At 34.7% G+C, this 19885-nt stretch overlaps 1 protein-coding gene across 1 annotated transcript in view; it reads left to right on the forward strand.

The window, feature by feature from the left end:
• The window catches only part of LOC111064142 (adhesion G protein-coupled receptor E3), a 160203-nt gene that overhangs the window by 36729 nt on the left and 103589 nt on the right, over positions 1 to 19885 (forward strand). Inside the window, exon 2 of the mRNA XM_022351858.2 lies at positions 5964 to 6170. Coding sequence (XP_022207550.2) covers positions 5965 to 6170 — 206 coding nt within the window. The 5' untranslated portion in view covers position 5964. The remainder of the gene's footprint in view (positions 1 to 5963; positions 6171 to 19885) is intronic.

The following is a 19885-nucleotide window of genomic DNA, read 5'->3' on the forward strand; positions in this document are numbered from 1 at the left end:
GCTGGATATGTTGTGTTGGTAGGGTTTTGAAAAATGCCTAAGCTCCGCCCAAAATCGGTGGGTTTCTCTGCGTTTACTAGGCCTTCTAAAGAACTAATTGACAGACCATGTTCAGATTAGATACAAAAGTTCAACAAGAGTCTGAAAGTTTTGTCTTAAGAAGACTTTAGAATTACGCCAAAGATACGCCCCGGATATGTGGTTTTACTGTTTTTTCAAGCGTTCCTTAGCGTTTTCTCAGGTTTCTCAATAACAGATTGACAGACAACGTTAATGTTTGGCACAGAGGTTTATCTGGGATCAGACATTCTGCGATGAGAGGACTCATATATATCTCGTCAAAGATATTAGAAAGTGTACAATGAGGGTAGTGCTTACCTATGCCAGCAAGACTTGGACTCTAACAAGATCAGATACTAATTTGAAAGAAAGATTCTCCGCAGAACTTTTGGAGGAGTGCTGTTGAATGGAATGTGATGCAGATGAAAGAATCGTGATCTGTACAACATGTATGCTCACACTGATGCGCTGGCTCTTATATCCGAGTAGGTAGGCTCAGGTGGAGAGGCCATGTTGCAAGAGATGATGAGTCATTTCCACCAAAAAAGATAATAGCTTACAACATGGAAGGTAGAAGATCTCTTGGTGGACCAAGGTTGGAGTGGATGGAAGCAGTTGCCTGAGATGCAAGAGTTGTTGGAGTAAGGAATTAGAGGCGTGCTGCCATGGAAAGAATAGAATGGAGGCAAATATTAGAGGAGGCCAAGATACGCTTTGGATTTTCAAGCCAATGATGATGATAATGAAGAATGGTTTTGTAAGTTATATGCATCATTCATATCTCAAATTTCAATGGAATACAATAATTATTCTTATAATATATTGAGTCTCCATATTATAATATATGAGTCAAATTAAATTGAATAGTTAATCCATACCTTAAAAAAATAATTATTTCTCCAACCATGTCATATAATAATTCAGATCAATCGGTGATTGAATCAAGCCTGGAAGTCACTTTAAACTTTTTGACGGAAGGATGCAAGCTCAAATGAAAAATTCAGGCGAGCGAAGTGAGCCTGCTGGTCTCATTTCTGGGTGCATCAGGCGGGGGTCCAGGTAACGAAGCCTAGTGGCTGGACGGATAAGGCAAGCGAAGCGAGCCTGTCGGCTAGTTTAAAATATTTCTTTTATTCAAAAACATTTATTGGAAACGTTTTTATACCATTAAGCTTATTAGAACTCATCCCATAGCTTTCCACTCTATATTTATCGTTGTCACTGTCAATGGTGTTCGACCCTGACTTTCTGACATGCTTTTAGTGGATTCTATCAATCGCCGGAAGGAGTTGTCAATGTTGAACATGTTTGCTTTGTTCATCTCTTCACGTGTATGTATTCATAAACAACTGTTTTTCGAGATCATGATTCTGAAATTGATTGTGAGAGAGAATGGAATATTCCATAGTCTAGTAATTACATTATAGATCTCTTAATTTTTAAAATATATAATTCTCATATAATAATAATATAGCTTTATTCCTTTAAAACAGGTGTGCCTACTCTCACCAATTTTTATATATTCAAGGATATTTTTAGTGAGATAGGGAGGTAGAACTCAAAAAAATTGATTGGAAATAATATCCACCTTTTTATAAGAAAAGCATACTGGATAAGTATTATAATTATATGTATCGCAAAGAAAATTAATAATAGTAGGAGATTCACAAAGTCAATTTTTTATATTTCCACTCTTAGTCCAAGAATAGTGAACTTTTTCAAATTGATTGTCGGTACATGACTGACATGACCGTCGAGTGTTGTCGGTGTGAGTGGGCAGTGGGGGAATAGAACTTCCAAAATCAAAACATGTTAGTGGAATACTGTTACACAGGTCCTTCATAAAAGCTTTAAGGAGTGTTTTCTTATTACTATTTCAAGCATTATAGCCAGATACTCTATCTTCTTTTTCAGGTCCCATTTTATTTCTCTTTATTAAAAAATTGATTTTGTTCGGAGTATTTCAGATTTATTTTGATGAGTAACCAATCAATGGTAAACACAAGTTTAATCACAATGGTGTATCTAGTGATCACAAACGTTAGCCGAAACATTCCCACTGAATTATTATCAGAATGAGATACTCTTTTGATTACTTTAGTATTCATGAGTACTCTCCGTGTACATTTGAGGGTTCCAATTACTCTTTGAAATGAAGTATTACTTCACACGGTAATATACATTTTTCCCGATCTGAGATTATGCTTCAATATGATGATACAGTTCAACTTGATATTACAGTCTACCAACAGAGCTAATTACCTATATTGACAGACGATAGAAACTGAAGCTTCGTCTATATTACAGTTCGCCTTCATGTCAATATTTCGAGATGAGTGAATTCAATCTCCCAAATTATATTTGAACATGGGCTTCAGCCTCAGACATATTGATAGATAGCTTGCTCAGTTTGTGTTATAGTAGACTGCTTTTTCAAATATGTACTCAGTACTGATTGATTTCTCCTGAGAGCAGCCGATACTGATCATCCACTAACATGGGTGTTTGACAACATAGAACATTTCAAAATCATATTATTCTCACTGTCATAAGTTTGCATGTGTTTCTAGGTGCGACAGAATGAACTTCCAATGATATTTTCTTGTTATCATGATGAATGTCATATTATTTCACTTCACAATGGATAGTAATAATTTTCGGGTACAGTGAATTTTTCGGATAAAACTTTCTGAGCACAGAGTTTACTACTGAACACCATTATGATAGTCCTCTATCACTCACTTATCAGCTAGTGATCATAAGCCTGCAGCGTTGCTAAATTGTCAGCTTAATAAATTCGGAATTAACAAATGGCATGAAGGTTTACATTCTATCATGCTTATATCTGATGGAAAGGTAATTATGCAGGTATGCACATAATATCAAGAAGGAAGGACACTCATCAGGTATCCGTAGGCTCGAATTTGGGCTTGATAATGTCACGGCTTCCTGTTTACTACAACAGTTAATTCCTGTTTTGATATTAATATTATTAATAAAGTTTGATTAAAGCTCAAGTTGCACTTTTTCAGCTTTTGAGAACTGAATAATGGGAGGGGAGGGCTTGAATAGAAACTAGTACATTAATTGGTGTTCTAGCAGTCATTAACAGTCGAAATTCAAATATAGGATTGAGTTCTGATCTTTGAGGATTCCTTTTGAGTTAGTGGCAGTTTGCGATTGTGACAACCCACACGTGCAATTAAAATTCGCTGCCGCAGCATCAAACGAACTTTTGCAGAGAATGTGAAGCACCATTAATTACACTTGTTTGAAAGCTCCCAGTTCATGAAATGTGCTTTGCTCGTGTAAAGCAGATGGCAAGCTTGTCTGTGAACAGTATTTCTGGAATTAAAAGAGATTTTTGCCACTTCGGTGGCTCGAGTTGGGTGAGCTGAGCACACTGAGCGCAGCGCACAAGCCTCCAGCTCTCCAGCACAATTTTTCATTTTGTACTTTTCATCTCATGTATTTCATTCCGCAAAGGAAAAATATTTCCATATAGAAAAATTCTCATATAATTTTGTTCATTTCAACCTTCACCCGAATAGTCCTCACAAAGACTATTTTTATCTAGGTTGTTGTAAAAGAAATATTGGAATCATTTTTCAATTATATCACAAAAATTATCTAAGACTACATTGCCATTCATTCGGTAGATTTTGCTGTTTGTAATAAGAATATTCGAATCAGTGATGAGGACTTAAATAGAGTACATTTACACTAGGGATATTAATTTAGTCATAGTGAGTACTTATCAAGTCTGTATGGAGAAATAAGTATCCAATGAATAATTTAAACTATGAATAGCTCTCCACTTAACGATTGATCGTACAGAAACAAGCATGATGAATGATTTCCCCTGTCCATGAATCGCCCATGTCTCCAAAATAGCTTGTTTCATAGATGTATGCTGTAAACTGCTGGAATATTTTAAGGATTTTTGCTGCTCTTTTTGATTCACATACCTTCCTGTGATTGGAATAATACCTGAACATGAAGATTTATGCTCCTGCAGTTCTCGAATAAAGTTTAAAAACTTTTTCGTTGTGAGAAAATATAAATTGACGTGGAGATGGCTGGAAAAGAAACTTCTAAAGAATGTGATCAAGATGGATGAAGCCAATACAAGGACTGTAGAAAGTGACTGGACTGATTTTTAGGGAATTTCTGAGTTTACTTTACAAGAAGATTGTGTCTCGTCGAGTCTGAACTTCTGTTGGAAGAACCAGCTTGGATAGGAACTCGTGACAGAGAAGGAGGGAATTTCTATAACCAAGTGGTAAGTGCGCATGCGTATGGAGGCCAAGGAAAACTTTCAGCATTCATCTTACAAACTTTTAGAGTTATTTGGAAGTTATTCTCTAGACAAACTCTTGTACTGAAGATGGGTCAACATACATACTACTTACAGTGCTCTCGGATTGGAATTATATTCCCATCGAAATTATCAACTTAGCCTATCAAATTATCCTTGCCATAAGTTCTATACATGTATAATAGCACTATAAGATGGAAATAACAGTCAAACCATTCGAATTTTCTCATCTGTAAAATTATGCTTATAGCTCAAGATACAAATAATATGGAATTTTACTATGAATATATCAATTTATGGAAAAAATATGCTTCTGGGTGCTCTCATATGAATACGAAACATAATGCAAGTGAAAACTGTCATCATTTTAGGGTGAAGATTGAGAGGAGGGTCCAATCTTTAGAAAGGGTATCATCTACCAATTACCTATGAACTATCTATTATATATCAAAATGAAAAAAAATCTCATCTTCTTACAGCTATAAACTAATCAACCAGTTCACTACCAACAGTAACTACCACCAGGTTCTCCTGTTGGACGGGTGACCGCTTGAGTCTAGGACCGGTAATTGGTGGATTATCACTGAATAGATTCATCCCACATAATTAGCCTACACCGTATCATCTCACCCATCATGATCATGAACAAGTAGTTTTTAGAACTGGATCTAAAATAGTCTGAGCTGCTGAATCAGAAGTATAGTGAGGTCCACATTATAATGGCAGTGGAAAAAGATAGGAGAACAGCCTTTCCACTGTTTTCTATAGCGGATACCGCTGATACCGGTATACCTGAAGTAATATTAACAGTTCATACTTGTTTAAGATAAAAATTATATTTTATTCGTCAAGAGAATATATTCTCCAATGGTTAAATAATATATGTTAATAATCGAGATAGAATATTTTGATAATACGTTATATTTGTACACGATTTAAAAACAATTTGGCAACGTTGCAGATCTAAAAGGAAAGCGTTATCTGCTTTGTCGAATGATAGACAAGGATAACAACACCAATGTCAATCAAATTCTAGTATTATACAACATTCTTAATATAATGTATATTTGGACTGTAAATTTTTGTGATTTTTAAAAAAGTGTTTACATAGCATCATTTAGTCTATTTACATCAAAATCAGAAAGAGAAACAGTTTTTGGATGATCCTGTTGATTCCAACCAAATCATTAATTTGATATTTTGATTGTGGAATACAATAAATAAATATTATAACGTGGATCTCACCATATAATAGTATTTGTGTGTAATTGAATTATTTGGGTAATGGATAATGAATTCCTATTTGACTTTCACTTAAATTTATATTTTTATTTTGAATCAATTTTGAATTTTGAATAGAATCAGAATTTGAAGGTGAATAAATTATCCTATAAAAAGGCAGATTAATGTGACTGAAAAAATCGTATACAAATGGCTCGGTTGCTAAAATTCACATTGAATTTTAACCTTGATTAGATGCCAGGAGAACCAATCAGGAAAGCCTTTTTTTCAAGAAAGGCTTCTCTGATCAGCTCTCGTGGCATTTAATGATGATTATAGGCCAATAATGGTGGTTGCGTTGCAGGATGGAGAACATCTACACGAGCCGCGTGCACGGCTTCCCGGGCAACTGGACGGCGTCGCTGGTCGGCAACGGGTGGGCGACCACGTCGACGGTGCTGTCGCGGGGTGTCGCCGTCATCATGCCACAGGAAGGCCTCCTCTCATTGGTCGCCGTGCTCGGCAGCAGTCTGTCCCTTGTTGCTCTTGTCTTCGCTTTCATCACTTACAGGTAAGTTACCACTGTTTTCCTCCCATTTTATTATTAAATACTTCTCATTTTATCATTTTCTTCTTCTTCTTCTTCTTCTTCTTCTTCTCTTCTTCTTCTTCTTCTTCTTCTTCTTCTTCTTCTTCTTCTTCTTCTTCTTCTTCTTCTTCTTCTTCTTCTTCTTCTTCTTCTTCTTCTTCTTCTTCTTCTTCTTCTTCTTCTTCTTCTTCTTCTTCTTCTTCTTCTTCTTCTTCTTCTTCTTCTTCTTCTTATACTTATACTTCTTCTTCCTCTTCTTCTCTTCATTGTTCTTCTTTGTCGTTGTAACTTTGATTGATAAGCGAGCTGGCTGTACGCGACACCATCCTCTATCCTTTTTGCCCACCCTACTGCAATATACACAGCATGTTCTGCATTGTAGCCATCTCGCTTCGACTACTTCAATCAAAATTTGAATGCAGCCACTCGAACGTTTACTAAATAGGGTCATCTAGATAGTGAATATAAACAACATCATCATGACTTGGTCAAAGCAAATATTATGAGAGCTGCAACCTACAAACATGTTTGGGAATTACCATCTGGTTTGAAATTGGAGTACGTCGCAGTAGAATTATGTCGAAAATTCAGCTCCACACAAGGGAGAGAGAAGTGTAGTCTGGATAGTATAGCAGGGATTGGACTAAGTTGGATTTACTGACACGAATAGGTAGGCGAATATACTCTGCGGTGTAATCTCATGAGGGTTTGCAGCCGCAGGAAAATTAATGCTGAATAGTGGAGTTACTTGCAAACCCTACATAAATACGGTTCCACCGGGATCGAATTAGGTGAAAAATTAGCGAATATTCGGCTCGCTTCGTGGGCATCCTACTGAATTGATAAACCACTCATGGATATTGAATTTCTCATGTTGATAGCATTTGAAATTGCATTTATCGGGCAGTTCAATTATAATTAAACCTTTTCAACATTGTAGAGTCCATTGAGACTACAGTAACTATCTCAAAACGATTTGCAAATTATAAAATGATTATTGAGAATGAGAAATAAACAATACTGAGTATATCTATATCTCCAGACAATAATCAACCTGCAAACCATCTACTTTCCACTCCACTAGAATCTCAATTTCCCGATCTTTGGTTATCCGACCTCTCGTTTTATCATTACAGTGGGCAGGGACCCTTTACTTACCAGGTTCAAGTTAATATATTCAACAATTAAAGATAGTGTACAGTTCATCATTTTGTTTGTGTGTGCCAATTGATGTTTAAAATAATTTTATTTTTATTTTTTTTCAAGTGATTCAAACATATTTCCAAAGTCTACCACGTTCAAATTGAGTTTTTGAAATTTCAACGCTTTTCCATTTTATCTTCGTTCAATTTGACCGTTTCGTTTGGTTCAGGTCGGAAAATCGAGAATCCATTATACTACTCACCCAACCTTCATTGGAGATGTAGAACACGGTGAATTTAATGGAGTTAATAATATTTCATAATTTGTTGATTGAAATACTCATCCAACTTGAATTTTTCCTATGGAGAAAGCAATCGCTAGTATTCTTACTTTATATTTCTACTAATGTATGGTATTAATTCTTTCATAAAACTACACAGAATATTTCTCAGATTATTATTTCTACAGTGTTAGCGTAAGGCGCATCTGCCCAGAATTGGAATCTCATTCCATCCTCGCATAATAATTCACTATTATCAAATCAGAATCAGGATTTACATTATCCCAAGAGGGCTGTTTTTAAAAGTTCTGAATAGACCGTAATGAAGACTTACCAATATAATTTTATCGATTGAGCAATATTTATTTCTCAAATCTGGAAGGTTGTAAAATCAAAATGAAAACGTTAATAGAACTGCCAGAAATAGCGTGAACACAACAAGGGCGTTGTGGAAACATTTATGGAAAATCAAGTGGCAGTTGTCAAAGAGCTCAAATTGTTTTTTTTTCAAATCAAAACAGTTATCACGTACACGGTTGTCAATGTTGTCATGTCACTCGTCACTATTCGCCTCCAAAAATATTACTGAACAAAAAAAACGTAGTTTCCCCTTTGCCTCTCTGAACAGCAATCTGGAAATGAAAAATACAAGATCAATATCTCACTTTGAACAATAATGGTTAATTCATTGGACAGAAAATCTTTGGTGATATTTGATTCGAATGTAACTCGGATCCAGGATATAAATACTTTTGATAAATGAAATCGATGGTGCAAAGCCTGACTTAATAGAAATTATAATTATTGAATTGAGTATTCTTTAAAAGTTTATAGTTTTTCATCAGTATATTGTTTATGAATATGGCTTTTGGATTCTCCATGCGCATTGAATTTCCTATGTACATTAGAACTTGTCTATCACGTATTATAAATTTCAATAGCATGTTCCAATCAAAATACGTTTGTACATGGTACTTCACAAAAGGCTCCACGGATGCTTCCTGGCAAATCAGTCTTAGTTTCTGTACAGAGAATCCAAAATGAGTCCCCATCTCAATTAAATGCGTTCAATAGGAGAGTGTTTGGATTTGTCGATGGATTGAATTCAAATCGGAGCATGTTGTGCTCTTACCCAGGTACACATTCATTTTGAAGTTCCATGGATGCAACAATCTCTTCAACAAATACAGAATGCAGCGTATCTAGCAGCAAATAGAGCTTCACAAACTAACTAGGTACCCAAAACGCTGGGAGTAATCATCGATACTTTAATCATTTACGCACTTTGTGGCTGGATAATTCTATAGGATTCATTGACTTGATCATGAAATTTGAAAATTGAATTGTTTTCTAAATCGGCCCATTGAGAGTTGTTGCTACAGATTCTGATGGATCATCAGATTCTCTTCTAAATGCAGTGTTGGATCCTCTGACCACTATGGAACGAACTTTTCAAATATCAATCAAACAATACTGATTTATATGGTTTCAATTGCTGGAATAATGAATAAGATGAAGTTAATTGTCACTAGTTTGCTCCAGTCCTTTCCAAAATTCATTATTGTTTCTATTATCAGAGGAGTAGAGGAGTAACCGAGTAGAAATAATTTTTGCAGAGGCTCTTACAGAGTATTCTAGAATTCTTTAGTCAAATTGTGTTACTCTGTCAGGTGTGATGACAGACAAGCCTACGGAGTGAGGATAAAGGAGGAAGTTACAATGAAGAGGCAATGATGTACTACAACTATTGAAAATTGATTGAAATAAGAAGGATCAAATTCAAAATCTCTATCACAGTAACGTTACATAAACTAAACAATTTTTAATTACCGCTATACCTCCTACAAGCATTGACTTCAGGAGACATGAGTTGCGTATTATTAAGCTTGAAGAAAGCTCAATAGAGTTTTGTAATAATTCATCCAGTGGTATTAATATCTAATAGAACATAAAACCAACTCAACTGAGTTTTTTTTCACAATGAATTCAGAATCAATTTCGACTTCCACAGGCGCACCTCCATAATTGCTTCATAATTGACTTGAGCTGACTTTCTTGAACCTCATTTTCAAGGCTCTAGCTTTGTTTCGTTAATGACTATAACGCTATTATTACCCTCATGAATATTTTAGGAACGAAGAAGGAACAATAAAATCTCCTATAGGTGGTATCAGGAGCTGATGAGTTTCTATAAAGTATTTTATTGAAAAGCTCAACTCTGATAAATTAAGTTCTCAATGCTGACTATTGTAAAATCTATTGTTAATGAGTACAGTAATTTGTTCTGTACAAATGATGATCCTCAACTGCTCACATTATATCAATAACAAAATATCATGACGATTTTTGAACATTCAAAGAGAGAAGAACTATTCTCAACAAATAGAAACCCCGCAAAACTAACTCAAAAACTGAGACTAACAAAACAAACTGAAACTTACATGCAAAGCTAACTTCAATGGTCACCTTAAAACTTCAACTCAACCACTAACAAATATTATCAACACTCAAACTTTTGACATGACATCTAAACGCACTATACTTCCAACTCAAGAAAATGCTTCAATTTGAGTATTTATTTTACAAAAATCCAATAATCTCCATATTTTATTATTATCTAATATGCTACCAATCTACCAACTAATCAACTGATGCTTAAGTGAACTTGCAATCCCATTAAAATCTTGACTTGAATGAAATTTGACCAATGAAGATTAACACTTTTTCTTGTAAGGTGAATATTGAAAGTGGATCAATTTAATCAAAATAATTATAAATCCTCTTTCCATGAATACCTGATCTGAACAAGGAATTATCAGAATAGTAATTCACTATCCTTCTCATGGATCCTGCTACTTGAAGCCTACTCTCTTTCTCCCGCCCAAGATCAATGACGTTTGCAGAATGATGATTTATCAACACTGGGGCAGTCAATGTCCTGTACAATTCAAGTTCCATTATATTCGTCAAGCTCATGTTTGAAGTTCCACTGATTTGAATCCGATTCATTTCCATGTGAATACATTCACATTCAATTGAATTGAATCCAGTATAAATTGGATATGGTGAACGTTTTTACTTTCCTTGCACTATTACCATAGGTAAAGAAAGTATTGCTTTCCGAAAAAAATTAAGGTACCCTAATTTCAAAATTTGAGTCCAAAAAAGTATGTGTGTGTGTGTGTGTGTGTGTGTGTTTTTGTGTGTGTGTGTGTGTGTGTGTGTGTGTGTGTGTGGTGTGTGTGTGTGTGTTTGTGTATGTGCGCTTGTGTACACGATATCTCATCTCCCAATTAACGGAATGACTTGAAATTTGGAACTTAAGGTCCTTACGCTATAAGTATCCGATACGAACAATTTCGATCAAATGCGATTCAAGATGGCGGCTAAAATGGCGAAAATGTTGTCAAAAACAGGGTTTTTCGCGATTTTCTCGAAAACGGCTCCAACAATTTTGATCAAATTTATACCTAAATAGTTGATAAAATTGATAAGCTATATCAACTGCCACAAGTCCCATATCTGTGAAATTTCAGGAGCTTCGCCCCATCTATGCAAAGTTTGATTTTAGATTTCCAATTATCATATCTCAGACATAATTTAAACGAAAAATTTCGAGGCTTTTCCCCTGAGCATGGAAATCTCTTCAATTAATGTTCAGTAACATTTTCACCTAAAATTGAAATAAGCTTGAAATATGAGAAAATGTAATTATTCAATTGCAAACTGTTGGCAACAGTTGATGATTCTATTAAATCATTCACTATGAAGAGATAGCAGATCTCGTGTGTATCCAGCGTTATTGAACTGTCACCAGCTGGCTTAGATCTTTGACTTGAGATGCGCGTTTACACTAGCGTCAGGTGATCAAATTCCATAACGGCAAGGAAAGTTGTGTGAGTGCGCCACACCAGATTATTTTGTTGCTTATGTCCAAATGATTTTCGTTGGTTAGTTGAACAGTCCAAGTGCGCTGGGTAAAAGCTGATATTTTTTCTCTCAAGAGTGAGTAGTCTCTTACAAAAATATTCATAGGAGATATTTATGCTGAATATTAAATATATGTTGGAGTTTTATGCTATCATTAATGAGATTCTCAATGAATTCAACTTCACTTCTGCAGACTTATGCTATGAAAGATCAAAATGTACAATGGGTTCAATGCTTGAACATAGGCTCTTGAGAAACTGTGTTGAATTATAATTATTACCACTGTACATCTATATTGTAGATAAGGAATAAGTTTTGGTAGAATGCATCCAATTTCTCTACAACTATTATGAAGTACTTTTACAAATTGAAATCTATTTGATTTTTAAAATACAGGAGTCGATACTCCATCATATTTGAATGTGTCACAACAAAATTAAAATATGTTGAACATTCTCAAGATGGAATCAAGTGGAGGTTCACTAACCCTGCAGACTAATCCAATTACTCTCAAACAGAAGTTTCCGTCATAAACAAAAAACTAACAAATCTCTCTGGAACAGATGCTGAATGGTCCTAGTGGCTCATTAGAGAGCATCCAACCAGAAGGGGAGGCATTGCCCGATGGGGGGGAGGACACTTGTGAGAATCGCAAGGCAGCGGATTGTAGGGGGGGGATAAAGGCGATTCCGCGCTCTCATTAGGAAAAAGCGTTTTTCCTGCTAATGCCCTTTTGATGACTGCCAAACAAAAAACAAGCGTCCCAAATTAGAAAATTAGAAATTGGATTGCTTCGTGGAAAAGCATTCAATTGTGCTTTCACTGATGAATCGAGGAATCTTGACTTTCAGAGAATCGAAGAGAAAATCTTTCTTGATGTTCTGATCAAGGATAATCACAATTTCTGGCAGAGCAGCAAATTAATTATGAATTAATTCTAGAATAATTGTACAGAAACAAATTACCTGTGACGGCCAGTGATTTGATATATTTCTCTCATTTTGAGAGTTATTTTAAATACTTTTAGAGTTGCGAATAATGATTGTCCTACATAAAAAAATCCTCATCCTTTTTTTAAAAAGGATTTTAAAAAACCTCATCCTACATTAACTCTACAACTGCGAACATACCTAGACGTCCAGATAGAAGATTTTTATGAAATGATTATGGAAGAAGTTGATGTAGGTTGAAGTTGGATTCGATTGTACCCCAAACCAGTCAGAATAATCTGACTATTGAGTCAATCCTTTATTTGTTTGTGGACAACAGATTTTTGGGTTGGTTTCCTGGAAACATTTTGAAATTTTGTTATGAATGGTTTTTGTAGTCAACAAAAAGCGGTATTTGGTGATAAAAATATTATTGCTCATTTTCAACTTTTTCTCTAATCAGTTGATTTCTAAGGGGTGGAAAAAATAAATTCCTATGTTGTTGAGATATCAGAAGAACTCTTTCCGACATTCGATTCTACTCTTCGAGAGTAATTTTTCATTTTTTCGTTTTTCAATTACATATTTGGGAACTTTACCAGTGGACCAGAGAATAGTTCTGTATTTATTCACACAATAAAGAAATCGCAACTCATAATGCTTTGCTCTAGGACCACCTATTAAAGTAAATCAATTTAAATTTAGGGTTAAAGAAATGAGACGGAGCCGCCGAAAACAATGGATGGAGCAGAAATTTGTATAAAATTCTTAACCAGCAGAAGCGGGCGATTAGAATAATATTCAACCTCGGAGGAAGCGACTCAGTAAGAACTCTGTGTACGTTCTGTGTACAGTAAATTGTTCCAGTTCCAATCGTAAATTGTTCCATCACGTGACTAGTGCAAAATGGTCCCATGGAACGCCATTTCTAAATCGTTGGTTCAAGCTTTTGGCGCGCACTTATAAAGTTGATTTACACCAAAATGTGTCGTTTACTAGCTGTGTGAATGAAGAAAGGCTGTTTTACAAACTTACCGTCTAGAAAGTGTGCATTTTTTTTTCATTCCATTACTCTCAAATCTTTTATAGAGAAAAATTCATTTAACGAAATCAAACATCATTTTGTTAGCTAAGTATTCTATGGCTATGTCTATAGTAAACAAACAAGCTATCAGCGCATACGCAGAGAAGCAAGCAGACTCCAATTCAATCATGAGAGCTCTGTTAGTTTGAACTGTCACAATTTACCAGGCTTCGACTGTGGGGCAGGAGCTTGGAACTTGGAACGCGGAATTTTTTACCTGGTCAATTGGGAATCGGACAATTTACCACATTCTATGTACCTAGATCGGGCTCAATGTCCTCTCAACTTGAGATTTTGGTCAATATGCATTTGATGTGATCAGTTTCTTTAGGAAACAAATTGAGAAATTAGATTGACAACTACAATACCCGTTATGGACCAATTACTGAGAGAGATAGGTTGGATCTTTCTGAAAATGAAACAATTCTTAAAAATCAATTTTTTATCCTTTTGCCAAATAATTTGAAATCAAAAATAGGCATTAAAACAATAATTTTGAAGGAGTATTTGGTGGGCTTATCTTTGTATTCTATGAAGAGTTCTAGTACAGCGATTATTGACTTTCATTTCATACTCAACGTACTAGTTCTATCCAACTTGACACTATTAAGTATGTATTTGTATATTTTTGACGGATGAAGATTTTCATATTCTAATACAACATAATCTATAAAATCTGCTGAGAGTTCAAGATAAACCATTAATGAATTTATATTGTGCATACATATTGATTTCCCATTTCAAAATCGGAAATTTACCTCTCATTTTTCTCCGTTGAAGATTTTAAGCTTGAGTATTGAAGCTGGAGAAACATATATTTCCGATGAAATAATTTTTCTCCTTTGCTCATTGCATCATTCTCTCTAAAGGACTGAAGATTGAGGAAGGTTGAGAATCCTCTTGCTTGAGGAAGAGTTGAAGGCTACTTTGATATTATTTCAAACAAAATGGAAGGGTTAGTGGTAGGTTACATGTGATATTTATGCTGTATACAACGCGGATATAATAATAATAATAACGCGAAGGTATGCAAAGTAAAGGCGAATTGAAGATGCACACCACCTTTCATCACTTGCTTATTCATTTATTCAGAAATCGACATCCCGCCTACTCCTGTGAGCCTGCGACATCTTCATCATATCCTTCCATCAAAATAGAACCAATATGGCTCTCTCAATATTATCGAGCAGCACCACAAGTTTTAAAAGATGATTTGCACGGAACGTTTCGTAATTTTTCAAAATTTATGTATTTATATGCCCATCGTAGCTTTTTATATGGTTTGACCAAAACGGAGGTCATTTTATTTTTGTTATTGAACCAAATATATTTGGTTAAACCAATATTTGTTTATTTTGTTATTATAGATGAACAGGTTTCTTTTTATATTCTTCCCTTTTTGTGTAGTTGAGAAGTTGATATTGTGGTAGTTATTCATATTGAATGAAAAAGACTAAGAAATTGTCAAAAAACCACAGATTTATTGATACTTAGGTTTCGGTTATTACACCATTGTCAATCTCTGCTGACCTCTATGGTCTAGTTTATCAGAGATTGACAATGGTGTAATAACCGAAACTGGTCTTTATAAGTATCAATAAATCTTTGGTTTTTTGACAATGTCTTAGTCTTTTTCATTCAATCATTGATTATAGATAAACAGGTTTCTTTTTGTTATTTGAGAAGAATAGGGCCTACTATCATCAGGCTCAAAAAGTCAAACAAGGAGAAGTTTATTGTGCTGACATATGTTATCGTTCTCCTGAATATTACACCTAAACCTCATAAAACTAGTATTCAACTAAGACAGAAAATATAAAGAATAGCACATTTGAGAAATCAGAAGAATAGCGGCATTGTGAGGTTTGAGTGCATTTTGGACAAGAAAGTGAATAGTTCTTCATTCTTCAGGATTGAATAAACTATAATTTCTTACCATTTTAAATGCCTTTCAACAATAAATATCCTAGTTCTATCCCTTTTTAAATGAGAAAAATACGTTTTTGGCATTTCAAACAATTCATCTATCAACAGAATTGTTTCATTTGTACTGATATTATTACATTAAAAATATATTTCCTATTCTTAGAACTCGTGACTAGAGCACAAGGCTTCTTTTTCCAGTCACGCCAAGAACTATGATATTTTAATGACTATTTTTATTCGTAAAAATATCTCTTGTACTTGGCAATATATTCATTGTTCATTCATTTTTCTCATCATCTCAACATAGATACTTTTAATTGGTTCTACTCGATTTCTCAGCAAAGTTTACATAAGAATAACTGATCGATCATCCAAGTATCCTTATAAGGCTGGATACAATTATAAATTTGGAAAATTGTGCAATCCTCAGCTATTATTATCTCGGTAATAATACATTTCAAGACTCATATTTACTGGGCGGCTTTCCTCATTTTTAAGTAAGGGAACCACTCACGAAGTTTGACGGTCTATCTCAGAAACACTCTTTGTAGATAGATTCATCTATCAATCAACATCTGCTTTTCCTTCTCACTACATTTGATTGGAGTAAATTATTGCTAGGCTGAAAATATTTCATACTTGTCTCAAGAATCCAGCATTACACATTGACACTGTACATATACTTAGTACTTAGTTCAGTTCTGGAGTAAAATTGAGAAATTTTGCGATAGCTACAGTGAACTACATAAGTCTGACTCCAAGGAGCGAGTCTCACTGCAAGAGAGCACGTGCTAACAATGTACACTCAATCCAATGGAAGTTCATTCAGCAGTTTGAGAAGTGTGGAGAGACAAAGAGATAGTTGAACTCTTGCATATCTCTTTGCGCTCAGGAGTGTTTGTTTCTCATTAGAAAGACAATTAACTTCAGATGTGCAAGTTTTCAACAGAGTAAAGTTCATGGCAGTGTATAGGATCGTTCTCTGTACCCACGAGAGAATTAGAAGATGAGTTCTCAGAGAGATGTTGCATTGTAGAATAGAGCTGAAAGTCCTATCTCATTTGTGGCTTTATGTACTGTTGCCTTAATTTCGAATTGATCAACACTTGCTCAATTTATACGAATTCATACCAATCTTATTGCTTCAATGTTCTTGTGAAATGTGCATAGAACATAATAGAATTCAGTGATGGAAATCATGAAAGATCGTTTGTTGCTCAAATTTCTCAAGACGATATTGTTAATAGTTAACATACCATCGATACATATCTTATACGAGTTGGATACCATGGGGTTGATCTTGGCACTGATCTCTTGATCGGAACATATTTCGAAATTTCAGGATACTTGTGAATACCTGAGTATATATTTTTTGGGTGAATTTCTTATGAGATACATCAAATACTCAAATTTCAAATGTAATTTGAGTATAGTATATGATTGGTTTCCTAATCAACTTCTTGATAAAAAGTCAGAAAAATGTTGTGCAACGTCTATAGTTATTCATCACCCACTAGCAAGTGTGAAGTACTGTTACTGTTTAAGTAGGACTTTTAGTTCATTTTCTTCATTAAGCTATGCTTCTTTTCCGTTTTGAAACTCTCCTGAATTGTAAAAGTCTGTTATCAGCAGCTATTCCTGACAACATTTTCAATGAGATCTATAATGTTAAAAACGCATTGTGGCTTCCATTTAACAGCAACAATTGGAAGGGAGTCTGTCATATAAAATTCTTGTTCAATAAAGCATGCTAATAACATTTTCCAGGTGATTCAATGTTAGATGAAAATAAGCATCTGTCCCAGCTCCTTCCAAACTGTCGAAATTTAAAATGACTTATTCATGTCAAATTTACATTCATGGTATAATGTCACTAGTTATCTGACAGAATATATTATCGGGAAATTATTTTAAAAAAATTAATAGCAATATTCAATAGAACCACACCACATTAATATTCAATAATCAATTGAATCACATTATTGAACATTGAATTAGATAATTAATTCCTCAATTCATTTTCCATTGTAAAACTTGAATGTATTTTGTTATTTTTGATGACCAATAAATGAATAATCTTATCAAAAACTTATTTTATATGAAATGATTAGAATATTTCTGTTCTGGAATTTTTTCATATCAAGTCATATAAAAAAATCCTCATATTATCAAAATCCTTCCATCCCCAATAACCAACTAACCTTGTGCCTGTACTTGGTTAGCAAAGGACAAGAAGGCAAACGGTAGAGTAACAAGAGCATGCCTACAGAAGGGAAGTGAACTAAGGGAAACAAACCTTGAGTTAATTACAATCACGTACTTGGAGTTTGGCTTTTGCGGCTTGAGAGTTTGACACCAAAGTCAACTCTATTTCGTGTTTGCAAAACTGATTTACATTGTCTTTCAGGGGCACAAGACGAAGAAACAAGTATTCAGTGCCTGTAAGTTAAGCAATGTGACGTTGGCGCTATTAATTTGATAAGCTGAGCTCGCAACAACTTGGTTTCAGTCAGCTCTATAATCGAAGCTCCAACACGTTCAGTTAATCGAAATCGAAATAATTAACTGGTTTCTAACGACGTTCGCTGTGCTGGAAATTCAATCAAAGTTATATGTTTGTCTTGTCTAGGTGTTTCAGCGAGTATATCCTGAAGGAGTTAAATAGCTTATTCTTTCAACATTTACTGCTTCAAAAGTTCTAATAACTTGAATCCTCATAAAGCTTCAAATAACTTTTAGTTTTAGTGTGCTTTAAGAGTCAACTTGGACTCATGATTGTTATCATCTCGGTAACTACAACTATTTCTTACTCGTTGTATTTGAGTGAAATTAAAATTAACCAATGTGGAGTAATATATAATCTATACCTAATGTGTGATCCACAATCTATAATCTATACTTCATAATCTATTATCTCTAATCTGTAATCTATAATATAATAAAATATAGGAAAAAATGGGTTATACACGTACGAGATAGGAAATGCATTAATGACGCATAATCACATCTGAATTATCGGACTGATTAGCTTGGAATTCAGAGTGTAGATTCTCTATTTGCGGAGGATGGTTACAGGCCTATTGCAATGTTTTAGAGAATACTTGAAAATTTCGACTCTCCTTCAATGAAATTCAATTAATAATTCAATGTCAAATGCATCTATGAAGTACATGCAACGCTTATTCTATTTTGAAAAATCCACATTGCACTTTATACTCTGGGATTGGATTATTATGATGTCCATTCTAAATTCTCACTACTATGCATGTACTGTATCCAGATGCACTATCTAGAAATGTGCAGAGAGTATAGAAGACTTTCCAGAGTCTAAACTTTTAGTTAAAAGTTCTATTAGTCTTGGACGTATTATATTATAATAGAACAAAAGTGAGATTGCCCATATAATTACAGAATTGGTCAATTTTGATAAACTCGTATTTCCAAAATTACAACTAGGCTTATGTCGTCGCCTTCAATCATGAATGATATTTTGATAGTTCACAATAGAGACTGTAAAATCAGTCCGACTGATTATACTTCCTCTATATTCCATAGTTATGTAGTTGAAGCAAATTAGGAAACAGTTAATTTGGACTGCTTGTTAGACTGTTTGCATCAAGCTTGTATCAACGTTCTGGATGATACGATTGGGAGATTAATCTGGGAGATTGATCTCGTATCGGGAGTTCATATTATTGAGTTCAACAATGTCCTCCTACTTTCCAAAAGCTCGAAAATAAAACCAGAGACAAACGAATCTGGTATTCCGTTTCTCTATGATAACACTATTGAATGAGATTGGTGTTATTAATTAGTACATGATTCTTCTTCTTCAACGTATAATTAGTCTTCTATGTTATACCGTTGTTTAAATTAAAAATTAAGTGACAGAGGATCGCTTAATCTGCATATTGAACTTCAAACTCGAAATTCATATCAATAATAATTATTGATAGGGTAGACTATATTTCGACTTCAGGATTGATTGCCAGATGTTTTTCAAACTCCTTGATGAAAACCCGTGACCGATTAGAGTCCATGTCTCCACTCCACTCGTAGGCGTAACCACTCCGAAAGCGATCGAAACAGCGTTCGTGATTAATTGAGAATTTTCAATCCTAAAAGCTCAATCAAACTAACGATATCTCTGATAGTCCAGGCGCTGGCTTACATTGAGCATACATGAGAGAGGCAGAGAATTTGACTTCGGATTATTGTTAGGGGATCTTTAGTGTATATGAAACTCGATGTCGTCACGTCCCAGGGTGGTCGACAGCTTGGGGGGGAGGGGGGTAAGTTGTAAAAAACGCGCGTTTATAAAATCGCCTGTCCTGCAGTTACTATTCATAGTACAGCTTTTAATTTTTTCTCAATATTATGTACACATAACTGGCTTTCAATGTGA

This window comes from Nilaparvata lugens, chromosome 3 (genome assembly GCF_014356525.2).
Source record: "Nilaparvata lugens isolate BPH chromosome 3, ASM1435652v1, whole genome shotgun sequence".
Lineage (NCBI taxonomy): Eukaryota > Metazoa > Arthropoda > Insecta > Hemiptera > Delphacidae > Nilaparvata > Nilaparvata lugens.